Source organism: Limulus polyphemus, unplaced genomic scaffold (genome assembly GCF_000517525.1).
Source record: "Limulus polyphemus unplaced genomic scaffold, Limulus_polyphemus-2.1.2 Scaffold102, whole genome shotgun sequence".
NCBI lineage: Eukaryota > Metazoa > Arthropoda > Merostomata > Xiphosura > Limulidae > Limulus > Limulus polyphemus.
The window spans coordinates 179,809-193,082 of record NW_013665712.1 but is presented as its reverse complement, the minus strand read 5'-3'; the positions used below and the strand labels follow the sequence as shown (position 1 = coordinate 193,082).

Below are 13,274 nucleotides of genomic sequence, written 5' to 3'. Positions count from 1 at the left end.
TAGAATTCCACTATAATTTATCAAGCTTATTAACTAAGATGTATTTTAATCGAAAAAAATATGAAATTTGGAGCAGACTAAAGACACACCCAACCTAGTTGGAAATGGAAAGAGGTGGGTGGGGTGCCACTGTGTTTGGTTCAGTACATGAGCAAATAGAAAAGATAGGAGGTTTTTATTTTATATTTTAGCTTGTCAATATTGGTAGTTTGAGTTCCTAATTTGTACAAAACTGTATTTTGACATCACAAACATCTAATTTGAACCAGTGCTGCATTCAACATACCACATGACACACAAAAATTGATATTTAGCTGGGTTTTTTAATATTTGCTTTTAAATTAAGAAATATATAGTACTAAAATTTGAATCATAATCTATAGTTTGATATCAAATTTATTGACATAAATTTATGAAATAGTAATTCAATAAAATTTTGAATGCAAGTGAACAAACGAGATGACATTTCCTTTCACCCGTGACATGTCTCGAAAGGGTTAAAGCACTTGAAGTTTTGTATATAAGGTGGCACATTTGCTCTAATAACAATTGTATCACAGTTTATACTAAACAAAGATAAGATTGCAGTTCAAGTCAACCTTATTTATGATTCAGAGTGTGATATCATACTGAACAAATTATTCCCTATATCCATATTTAGCATATAATGTCAGATTATTTAACTGATAATGATTGTTGCAATGAAACATTACTAATCTTTCATGTAATGTATTAAAGTGTACACTCGATTTTTACTTTATTATTCTGTATTTTAATACAAGGAGTAACAGAACTGTGCTCTTTTATTGAAATCATAGTGGTAGGCATCTTCATTGAATATGGTTAGGCACAAAAATATTTGGAACAGAATCAACTGCTAAAAATTTTTGAATTTTTTTCTGAGACTATTCTGTAGTAAAATGTAGTTAGAAATATAAAACTAAGGTATAAACATGGTGCATGCCTATTTATTCATCATCAATTTTATAATTTAGGTCACATTTTATGATATTACTGTTAGTTTTTTTACATATATATTTGGTTACTGAAATGCATATTTTCATCAAAATGCACCCAAGATTACATCAAGTGTTGCTTTGTTTTTGAAGCATGCTATGGTGCTTGGACACCTTCATGAGCTGAATGTTGATTCAAGAAATTTGGTTTTTCCTGTTGCTTTCAGTCTATCATATAGCACAGGAATAGCTGTGTTTTAAACTTGTTATATTTGTCATACAAATATACTTCTGTGTTAAAAAATATGTACATGGTCTGTTTATTAAATTGTTAAAGCAGTAATCAATAGTACAAACTAATATTTAGTAGATCTGTAAACTACCGTGGGAAGAGTCAAATTTTAAAAGTGCAGGCAGTGGAGGTGTCTGAGAAGAGTGAAAAGCACTGATGAAGTAAATTGGTAACAAAATATAAAAATTCCTTTTACTAGTATTAGCCTCTCTAGATCCCTGCACTGTCTACAAGTACAGCAACTGTGCTATGTGGTGAAAGATACTTTGTTAAATGGCTTGCTTTGAAACCAAATGATTACATGGTAACCTGCACAACTTGCTTTTCTACTAAACAGACAAAAAAGAAAGGGGGTGGGAAGAAGAGCCTTCCACCATTATTGTAAAAAGGTATGAAATGTTAAGCTATGACTTTTTTTTTTCGATTGAGCACTTGGTCACTTTAAATTGCTTTAGTAGAGGTGTAATTCCCAGTCTCACCTGTAAGCAGGTGGAGGTAAGGGCACAACTTTGGGGTTAATACATACATAGTTACAATATTTTTTACAGGATTTTGATTATCCGGCCAAAATATATGTATTCAATTGACTGGTCATTTGGCATTTATTGACTGATTAATGGGCCAAATTACCAACCTTTGATATGTGACATTTTGGCAGTGAATTAGTGCATTTATGATTAAATTTAAAATGGATATTTGGCATGCACCTGTTTTTGGCAAGGAATTAGTGCATTTATGATGTGTGTGTGTGTGTGTGTGTGTGTGTGTACAAAATGTTTGCTGATGTTTTTTTTTATTTTCATTAACTCAATCAATTCCTTACACTTGTTTTTGAAAAATTAATTTCAACTGTTATTGTACTTACATTTGCTGAATTAATGGTTAGATTAAGCCCTGTTTTTTTAATAAAATAATTACAATTACAAATGAGTAAATGCTGTTAATCTACATTTAGATGGTGAATCATTCATTTGACTGTGTTTATGAAACCTTCTGTTGTAGTATTTTAAAATTCAAATCTTAAAGCTTTGAATGTAAAATTCTCATTATGTATAATAATATGATTGTTCTGATACTGTTCAAAAGAGGGAGAGGAGAAAGAGAGACAGACAGACTCCGATCCTTTCCGATGCACTCATCTGACCATGCAGTGTTCCTAGTCAAGAGAGTGATTGACATGCCTTAAGCCAATGAAAGTCATGACTAAGCCTTGTCTACCAAATTGACCATTGGTGCCATCCTGTTTTGACCACTGTTTGAAAAGAGAATGAAAGCCCTTCTGACCCGAAAAATAGCTAGAACTCAGATAAAGCGACTAGGTTGAGAGCCAGCACCGATCCAGACAGAGCATTTATCCCATACCTGTTCATATGACTGGCCTTGTGTATGTGGTACCATGCTCTATTTTTTAAATGCTGAGGCTCAAAATTTTACATTTCCCTCTGAAACTTTTAATTATTCACAACTAATGCTGTAATTCTCATAAAGTTAGATTTGGTAAGAGTTGAGGACCTTGGGGCCAGAACATTTAAAAACTAATTTCTTACATTCACATAGCACGTGTATTAATTTTTATGTGATGCATGAATTGATAATTCCATATCTGAATTTTTTTTATTCAGAACTTTCCAAAAAAAAATACCTCATTTGTAAACACAAGATAGTTTTTTGAAAAAAAGAATTAGTTTACACATTAATTTGAATCATAACATGCTATCTTTTTAAAATATATACACATTTCAGTGTAAAGTTAATTCTAACTACAGCTTGATCATATACACAAAGTTCCATTATCACACATTTCAAAGCTGTGTACTATAATCATGGTGGCACTGCATTGGTTTTTTTGCTGCTCATTATAACATAGTTGTGAAACAGTAAAGATAGTTGTTCATGAAGTGATTTTCTGATGATAATGTGTAGTTTGAATAGCTGCAGACAATGCATAAGACATCACAGAGTGCAAGTTCAAAAAATGTAGAAGTGTCAATAGTACTATTACAGATCTAGGTTATTCTTTGTATATTACTTAGAAGTTATAGGTTATACAATTTCCATATTTTCTTTATATGGATATAGGAATAACTTAAATCTCCTAAGCTGACTGAACCTTGTGAGATCTTATTGGGATTATGGCCTCAAATATCACTAAGAGAGAGGATACCCAAATGATTAAACAATGCATTTTAATCTTTAGAAGTAAGAACATTAGAACAGTATATTTAATTAGCTTTTCTCATTACTAGGTATATTTTTACTTTTGGTCTACATAGATAGCTTGCTTTAATCAGAAATCAATATATTAATTGTGCTTCATGAAAACAGATATGCTAAAATAAGTGTCTTGCATACCTCTGAACTAAAACTAGAATCTGCAGACTTCAATAATTTTATTAATTTCTATATTGTCTGTAGAATATAGGGTGTTGATGTTGTCTTGTACTCTAAAAGGATAGGTTTACTTCACAGTAACATAGGACAACCATATAGTGTGGCTCACGTTATAGTTTTTCTAGTAATGGTTTTTTAGTTTTCAACATACAAATAGCATCTGAAGAAAAATGGATTGTTTTGAAGGTTCCGCATGCTGTGTTGAGAGAAAATATTACCAAGATGTATATTTCACATAAGTATTCAAATATTGGGGCATAGAACAAAAAAAAGGTAGCAAATTTTGATTACTTTTGTTTGTTCTCTGATTTGAAACAGTAATGATTGAGGGAACAAATTTTTTTTGTTTAAATGAAAACAGCCTTAGAAATATGTCTGTTACAGCTAGATGAACTGTTTAAATGTTTTGTTGATTTTATATAGTTTATGAAGAATTTGAGTATTTCCATCTCCTGAAACAACTTCAGCTTCACTTTGTCTTCTAAGTTCTCTCAGTTGTTAAAAGTAAAATTCATGAAACAGTGAAATTATTGGTTTATGATTTCTTTTCTGATAAAAGCTGGAATTTTTTTCAAAAGTTTAGACTCAGTTGATTTGTTTTCTGAATGATAAGTATAAAGGTTTGAATGGAAATGAATAATTTTAAAGAATACCTTAGGTGTTATTGCAAATTTTTCAAACAAAGCACGCCACTGTTATACTTTAATTTTTTTTCTTTCTCATAGTGGACATATTTAGCCAAATTGGATGAAACATAGTACAATCTTACTAAACAGTATGTAGTTTTAGCTCAAAAAATTCTCATTTGATTTAATTTTTCTGTCATTTCTGAGGTTGTGAATTTACCTAAATTTTGTGGTGACATATGGTTTGAAAAAAATCTTAAAACTATTTCCTTTCATATTAGAAGTTAATTTTCTTTATTGTGTTGAAATTTTCCATTTTATATATCCAGTCAATTTCAGCTTTTTTGGTATTCATTAACATATTTATTTTGATACTTTATTTAGTTGATTCTAATAGTCAATAAATTGTAAAAAACTGCAAAACTGACAAAGATTTATTGCTCACCTAGGATCTGTCCATTCTAAATGGCATTTCCATTACCTTTGTTAGGCTAGGTAACAGTATTTTTGGTACATATCACTTAATATCTAATAAATGTTTCTTTTCAATAAGTAGCAAGTTAGTTTATTTATGTGCATTATTTGGATACGATGAACTTAACTAACGAGTGGTCATGATAATTCCAAATTTTGCACTCTGGAAGCAAAATAAATCAGTTGGATGGAAAAACTTTCTGCATTCATGCGATGTATGAAAATGGTAAAGGTACACAATAATAAAAGTAAGATACATCTTAATCCTGTCCAGATCAGGAGGTTGTCACCACAGAAAATAACAAATATTTGATGACCCTTTCAATGAAAGTGGCCGAAATTGAACATTTCGACTAGTGAAGGCCTGAATCTTCATTACTGCAGATAGACACAAGTTCTGACTTTATATGTGCATGTGAGACACAATGTATTAGTACTCTTGAAAGGACTGGTGTAATCATAGCAGTGTTGTCCATCCAAACTTGTTGAATCATGTAAGCCTAAGTCAGAGATTTAAGCCTTCACTATCACTGTTTTATAGTTAAAAGTCAAACAACAGTAAATCAAATTAAACATATATTTTTATTATGTGATTTAGACATTATTAAATTACTATCTTTATATTGTGTATTGTTGGTGAGGTACCTCTGCATCTGAATCAGGGTATGGTGGGTAATTTTTTCTTCTGTAAAGTACATAACAACATTGCTATTGTGTTAGAGCTGTTTAATCTCTGATTTTCATAACTGATTTTTGATTAAATATGACTAAAAATAAAAAATCAAGATGATAACAGTGTTACTTGTTTTGCAATTTAGTTCCAAAAATTTAATTTTACAGTGATCATGAGAAGTTCTCCCAACAGATACAATCCAAACCTCGCTGCTCAGTATTTTTTTTTTTATGTAAGTGAAGAACTGAGAAATGAAAAATTTTAATGAAAGTTAGTTTTACAACTTGTATGAAATAATATTTTTCAAAATCAGTTATAAAATTCATCAATGTAATTTTTATGAAACTAGTAGTTCAAGTTACAAATCAAACTCAATTAAAGTATTCAAAATTTTAATAAATCTTTTTTTTTTTTCTGGTGAGCTACGTGAGCTGTTATCGGCTTTGAACAAGATATAGCTCAGATCTATATCTTTAACAAAGATAAATACTCATGATCATTCTGCAGGTGCTTCACTCATGTATGCAAACAGTGTGGAACACAAGGTTGGCATTTTGTAAAATCAGTGAGCAATATATTTGACATTTGGGTTGATGTGCTCATATATGAATTTATTGTCTAAGAACTTGCAGATAAATGAATTAATGGTGTAATTTATTACAGGGCATGCGACAAAGTATAAATCCTAACTTTCATTTTGAAAACTATCGGATTCAAGCTGAAGTGTCAGGGAGTTACATTTAGTCATATTTATGTGACTAAAAGTGGCAAAATTCCATTCATTTTGGGCAAACAAACAGTAGTATGTAAATGTAACTCTTGAAAGATAGAATACAATTTTTTGTAGTGTTTTGGAATGCTTGGAAGAAAAAAAAGCTAACACAACCACTGAATAACACTTAATAAATATGGATTTGACTCATCTAAATATTTTGCTGTTTCTTACCATATTTGCTATACCTAACAGCTTATCTGATCTATTTTCATAGGTAGAAGTTTCCATAACTCCTAAATAGTTATAATTTAACATTAAAATATTTTCAATGACAATTAGCATCTGTAGAGAAATTATTAACAAAAATTATCAAATCTGTGGTTTGTTCCTGATTCTCCTCAACTTCCAGTTAGAATCTTTTTCCATCCCTAGAGGAGTTGCAAATAGTTACTTTTCCACAAAATTATAAATTAGTGCTCGTAACACTTATTTACTTTACGTCAACTTAAATAGTTTTTAATATACTTCAAATGATCATATTTAAACATTGTCTGGAGGTATTTTCAAAGTTATGCTTCATCAGTAATTGTTCAGATCACATGCTGTGACATCATAAAGGGGTAGGAATGAAAGGTTTATATAAGTAGATGGTAACATTACACAAGATACAAGAACCTACAGTTGTATTTTCAAGGATGATGGTTTTTTAGAAATATATAAACCTGTGCTTTGAAATGAGCAGAAAAATTCTAAGAAAACAGATATGTGCATTGTTTACAGGTGAGACTTCAGAGCTGTGAAGAGATGACAGAAGTTTTTCAGTTTTCTTTGCAAATTATACTAGTTATGTTTCACAATATCACAAAATGTCAATTCTAAACAATTTTGGAGTTACAAAATTGTAAAAAAAAAAAAGTAATTATTTTTACTTACATTTTCAAATTTGATATTCAAACTCCAGGTTTGTATTGATGAGATTTAAGATTGCATTTAAAATTGAATTTCAATAGTGAAAAGAAATGTAATGTATTCTGTAGATAAGCAAAGTGATAAATTTACAAAAAAAATATGATACACAAGACAATTATTTAAATGCTGTGATACAAAAAAAAATGTATGAATTTTAACTTTTTTTTTTTGATTAAATAATAAAGTTTGTCAAGAATTATTATACTCTTCTATTTACTTTTCAGTAAAGTTATGATTAATCACTTGAAAATTTATTCGGTCTATCTAAACAAAAATGTTTTGTATTTTAGAATACTTTTACAATTAGTTTAGCAAAAACATGGAATACACTTCTGTAGTTTCCTTCATGGTAAAATAATTTTACCTGCCAAACTTTACAATCTGCCAAATGAGAATAATCTTGAAGGCGTCGGTATCTTGCTATTCAATAATTTATCATAAAACAGTTTCTGCGCTTGTATGGTATTATATTTTTTGCGATATGGGAGACAGAGTAAAAGAAATGTACTTAAGAAAGGCATTTAGTACATTTTTGTGGTCTAATTTTTTGTTTCTGTTTCTTATTTGTGGCATTACAGCTTGTAATTTTACTGCATGTCAGTTATGGCTTGTGATATACTGTAAAAATATCAGAACCTCGCGTTCTACTGATAGGTTGGGAATCGGTGTGTTTTAGTCTTTTTTGACATCTTGGTAAATGTTTAGGGTACTATGTTAAAAATTCTTTTTTCAGTATTACCTGTCTTAAAATGTTTTGATCTACTTTTAAGATTCACAGGTAGAGCAAAAGAAAAAGATTGAAATATATATTCTCAGGTTTTGATTGTTGACTTCTTTGACTTAGTTTTTTATTTCTAATTTTGTTGTAAAGGATGCTATTAAATATGAAAATGGACGTGAACTTCGCGGACAAAGTATTGTAGTGGAATGGGCCAGAGGACCGTCTTTTCGTCCATCCGTAAGTACCTAAATTTATAACAGATGTGTGATTTTTCAGTAGGTTTGCAGATTTGAGCATTTTTGCCTTTCTAACTCCTCACATCTTTAGAAAGTTTTGAGGAACATAGAATTATGAATTATAAATATTTTTCTGCTGCCATAAAAATATCCCCCTGGAACTAATGTATTAAGTTCCTTGGATTGTGAAAACTGCTTAGCTGTCCACTGGCATAAAATACACCAATATTAGGCAACATCAAAATAAACAAGTTACTGTAAGGTGTGTAATTTTTTGTGAAGTAGCCAGTCATGCCTCTTCTAAGTACAAAATTTGTAAAAAAGTTAAGCAAAATGTCTGTGTTTTGAATGTTTATAATCACTACTTAAAAATGTTACACATCAATTGAAAACAAGATTAAGTGGGAATAGTTTAGAAAAAAATAAGGTGATTGTGAAAGTGCATTTTAGGTGTTAAAAAAAATGCTGGATGTATATTTCGGCTACATTTGCAGAGGAACTCACTTCTGAAGAGTTACATGTCTGTTATTAGAATTCATTTATTTATGTGTACCAATACCAAATACACTTGCTATTTCCATTTTTTGACAGATTATGAATTTTTTTCAAATATAGTCTCTTTAATATACCATTACAAAATTAACTTTGCTAATAGTTTATTAGATAAAATAACTTGTGTATTATAAGTTATTTCCCTAGATATAAAGAGTATTGTAAAAGCAAATAGATATATTATGAAAGTTGTTTAACAGTTTAAACAAAAAAACAAAAACTATTAAATTGATTATTTGTAATGCATACTACTTGATATTCTGTATAGAAGTTCTTATTATTAAAAAAAATGTATTTCTATTTTCATTATTGGTACGTAACATACCCTCCAGACAAAATTTATATTTTTATTCTTAGTTTAGGATGATTAATTTACGCTTGTTTATTTCTTAAATCACTATTCATTTGATTGAAACAAATGTTTTTGACAGTGTGTGTAGGAAGTATACATGTTGTAAATTTTCTGGATTTCTAGTATCTAAACATGCATGTCCATCAACTTTATAATGTTAATACAGTTGTCTGACAACAGCTAGGTAGGAAATTGTTGTATACTTTAATATTGTGAATAACATTTGTATACAATTTAAATTCTTGCCAAATAGGTAAATATTGCTTTATTTTATCTTTTTTTCCCATCACACACATTAAAATTTTTGTTGATTTGGTAGTCTAAGAAAGTAATGGGAATACTCATAGCTTCTTTTTGCATTGTTTTGAAGTCTAATTTTCTGAAATTAGACATGATTAATATTAATAACTTTGTCAAAATGAAACTGGTATATATCTGCTGTATATTATAATAACTGATTCACCACTATGTGTCAGAAATTTGTTTATTAGGTTTTGCATAGATTATGACATTAAAAAGTGTAAAATACACCTCCCCCCAAAATTAATACTCAATTCAATTTGGGGTGTTTGAGTACACGAGTGAGGACTTAAGTTCATTTAGTACATGTATGTTCATAAACACTGATAACACAGACTGAATTGTTTATGTGTTTAGTATCTGTAAACATTTTGAAGTTGACTTACCTCTGTTATGGTTTACAATAGTTAAAAAAAAGGGGGGGATATAAAACATAATTTATAGTTGGGCTTTTATGGTAATTGTGTGAAAGCAAAAGTAGTAAATTTTTTCTTATGATTATATCTCACTAAATTACTTGCCTGAGGTTTTACCCAAACAGAATTGTAATGAACTAGACATGTTAGCCTAAAATGTATGTAATAAATTGATGGTGGTAGTAAATTTTTTCTATGACCGTTTGAAAGATTCTTAGAATTGGATCTTCTGGAATTTTTAAAAGCAAGCTTAACAAAGTGAATTCATATGTAAAGCTCATAAATATTTCTAAAAGAATAAGAGAAATGATAAAAACAAAAGGTGATTTGGTGATTTTTTCTTTTTAGAGTCATGCTATGAAATCTGGGGGAGGACGTTCACGTTCAGTAAGTTAAATATTTGTTTTTTTTTTTAGTGAAGGTTTTAGGTTTTAGATGTATGTAAGAAAACTATTAACCCTCTCACTATGGGTCTTTCTATGGTCAGGGGTCAAAGAACATGTCATCACATTTGTAGACTACATTCAAAATTTTATTGAACTATTATTTTATGAATTTATGTCAATAAGTTTGGTATCAAATTGTAAATTATAATTCAAATTTTAGAATATCTTAATTTAAAAGTAAATATTAAATAAGAAATCCTAAATATTAGTTTTTGTGTGTCACTTGTTACTTGGTATATTGAATGTAGCTTTGATTCAAATTGGATGTTTGTAATGTTCAAATACAAAGTCTATAGTTTCTTGTGAATTAAAAACTCAAATTACTGATATTGACAAGCTATAATATAAAATAAGAATCTCCTATGTTTTCTGTTTCCTGAGTTATCATTATATTTAGCGAATCCACCACAGTGGCTCTGCCCACCTCTTCCTCTTTTGAAAATTCTATGCCTACTTCTCTCAATTACATGTTTTACTCATTCAAAAGTGCTCATTTTGAATTAAGTAATTTTGCCAATCTTCCTAAGTATTTATACAAGTAAAACTGTCATTAGCTTTGCTGTTTGGAGGATGTTGCTCAAGGTCGTATGCTAATCAGAAATGAGATTTTTTAGACCTAAAAACAGTATTGATATCGTAAGTTAGTTTTTATTTTAAAATGCATGTATAAAACCTACAAAAGAAATTTTTATTTACATCATACAGATGTGAAATTTGACAAGGCTTGACAAGTACAAAGCATAAGTATAAAAAAGAAAATTAACATCATATATTGTAGAGATCATTGTTTTCTGTATATTTTTTATTTACTCTTCTATGTTTTTAGAAAAATAACTGAATTTTAAGAATTTATTTGAAAACAGTAATACACACACATACACATTTAATGTAACTGAAATGTAATTGTATCTTACCAAATACTGGTATGCTAATACTAAGAACAGAAAGGTATTTGTATTTTGTAAAGGCCAGTTTTATTCTATTTTATATAATAATGTGTGCTGTATAGCTTACATCTTGTGTAGCAGTATATTAGTTAGACACACGATTCAAAGATCAATAAAACAAATAAATTGGTAAATATAAATAGATGTATACTGTTACAAGATTTAAGCTATTTAGAATAAACATTTGTGGCTTTCTGTTACAATCTGCAGTCATTCTAGAATGATAAAAAGGGTAACTTAGATTTGTTTCCTAATTGTATATGACGGTTACGAGGTCGGTCAAGTTGACCAACTCCATATAGAGTTACGGAAGAGAAAATAACATATGAAATATAAAGTTTTTCTGAAAAAAGTTTGATAGTTATCTAGTAGGTTATAGAAATGACACAAATGAAATTTGACAATTTTCAGATGAAGAAAAGTATTTTTAATCTTAATATCAAAATTATTTTGCATGTTGGATAGTCAACATTCTGAAAGAAAAAAATTCACGAGGAAATATTTAATTAAAACAAGTCAGTTATTTTGTTTAAGAAAGCCTTGTAATATTTATTGATAATCTGTGAAATTTTGGAAAGATATGCATACATTATCAAAGTTACTACTCTCATGGTGGTTATGAGCTGGGTGCAGTACACTCAGCTCGTAATGAACAAGTTAAATAACATTTGTCATTAGGGTGTAGAATGTCACAGCTGGTGATGCATGACATCATAAACTTATTAGTAAACATTAGTCTTTATTGATTTAGTGGATGCAGTTGTGTGCATTTCTTCTCTATCATGGTTTGAATAATGAAAATACTAGTTTCTATTTCATTTGAGAAGGAAGGATCTCCCTTGGTTACTAGTTTATTCTTAAGAGGTTAATTGATAGTTTTTGCTTTGCTTCTGGTGTTCAGATAAAGCAGTTTTGTTTTTCTGTATTATTCACTTTTATTATCATTTCTATGCCAGCCATCTATTTGTAAATTCTTACTTTTATTTCTTTCCTTCTCACTTCATAGTTAGTTTTCCTTTTTTCTTTGTTTGATTTCCAGTTTTAAGTTGCTGGGTGTTTTGTGTATTCCAAGTCAACGATCCATTCTCTAATCTTGTTTTATCTTCTACCTGTCCAGTTGTGGCATTACTTAAAGAAAGAAAACTAAGGATGGGAAGTTGTAAGTCTTGAATGTTGAAAATCTACATTGTGGGTCTTTTATGTTATATTAACAGGTGTTCAAAATGTTGTTGTCTGGCAGATTTAGGTCATAATATTTTTGCCTTTAGCTAACTTAATACACATATATTGAAAATGCAAGTAATAACTTAAGCATTGAATATTGGATATGTCAGTATTTGAAATATGATTTTTATGTTGAATCTGATAAAAAAAAACTTTAGTATCTAGAAAATCTTTGGTATTAACCCTCTAAGTACAAGCATGGTCATTTATGACCAATCTATGACCACCATGTGACCTTAAAACTGTGATAGTGACTATATATTTATAAACATATTATGATGCTGACTTTGAATTTACTAAGTGTATCTTCACAAAATTTGGCAAGCTTTTAGTAAATGTAACAGTTCTATTGTTCACAGAAGAATTAGAATTTTGGATGAAATATTTATATTAAGAATTTGTCTGTGAATTTCCAGTCTTTAATGAGTCAATCTGATTTTAATACTAAGAATAAAAATACTTCTTTTTATCTTATTGTTTTCGTATTTCACTTGCATAATTTCTAGAATCTCTTATTTCTCTTAATACGGCCTCGGTCAACTTGACCGACCACATGACCTCTTTATAGTTATTTAAAGTCTTTAGAGATTTAATACTTCTAACTTTCTATAGAGTGTGTATATTTTCACAATATTTGGCAGTCTTTTGATTAATATTATAATACTTTCACATACAGAAAATCTTATTTTTATTGAAGTATTAAAATAAAATATAGATTTGACCAAGAATATATTGAGTATTTGTTTTGAATAGTCCATTTGCAAAGTAATTTTCATGCTCTAAAATTAAAATACTTTTCCTCATTTCAAAAATCTCAAATTTCCTTTGTGTAATCCCTAAAACCTTCTAAATGCATTTTAAACGTTTATTTTTTTCAGTAAAACTTTATAGTTTATCTGTTATTTTTCTCTACCCTATCTCAAAACAGAATCGGTCAGTTCGACTGACCTCATAACCACCAAAGAAAAAAAAATTAAATAAATC

At 29.2% G+C, this 13,274-nt stretch overlaps 1 protein-coding gene across 2 annotated transcripts in view; it reads left to right on the top strand.

Moving 5' to 3' along the window:
• Nucleotides 1–13,274, top strand: part of LOC106470246 (serine/arginine-rich splicing factor 4-like) — a 50,878-nt gene that overhangs the window by 14,763 nt on the left and 22,841 nt on the right. For both annotated transcript variants that reach the window (XM_013930800.2, XM_013930792.2), the window contains exons 3-4: nt 7,968–8,054; nt 10,022–10,060. In XM_013930800.2, coding sequence (XP_013786254.1) covers nt 7,968–8,054; nt 10,022–10,060 — 126 coding nt within the window. The remainder of the gene's footprint in view (nt 1–7,967; nt 8,055–10,021; nt 10,061–13,274) is intronic.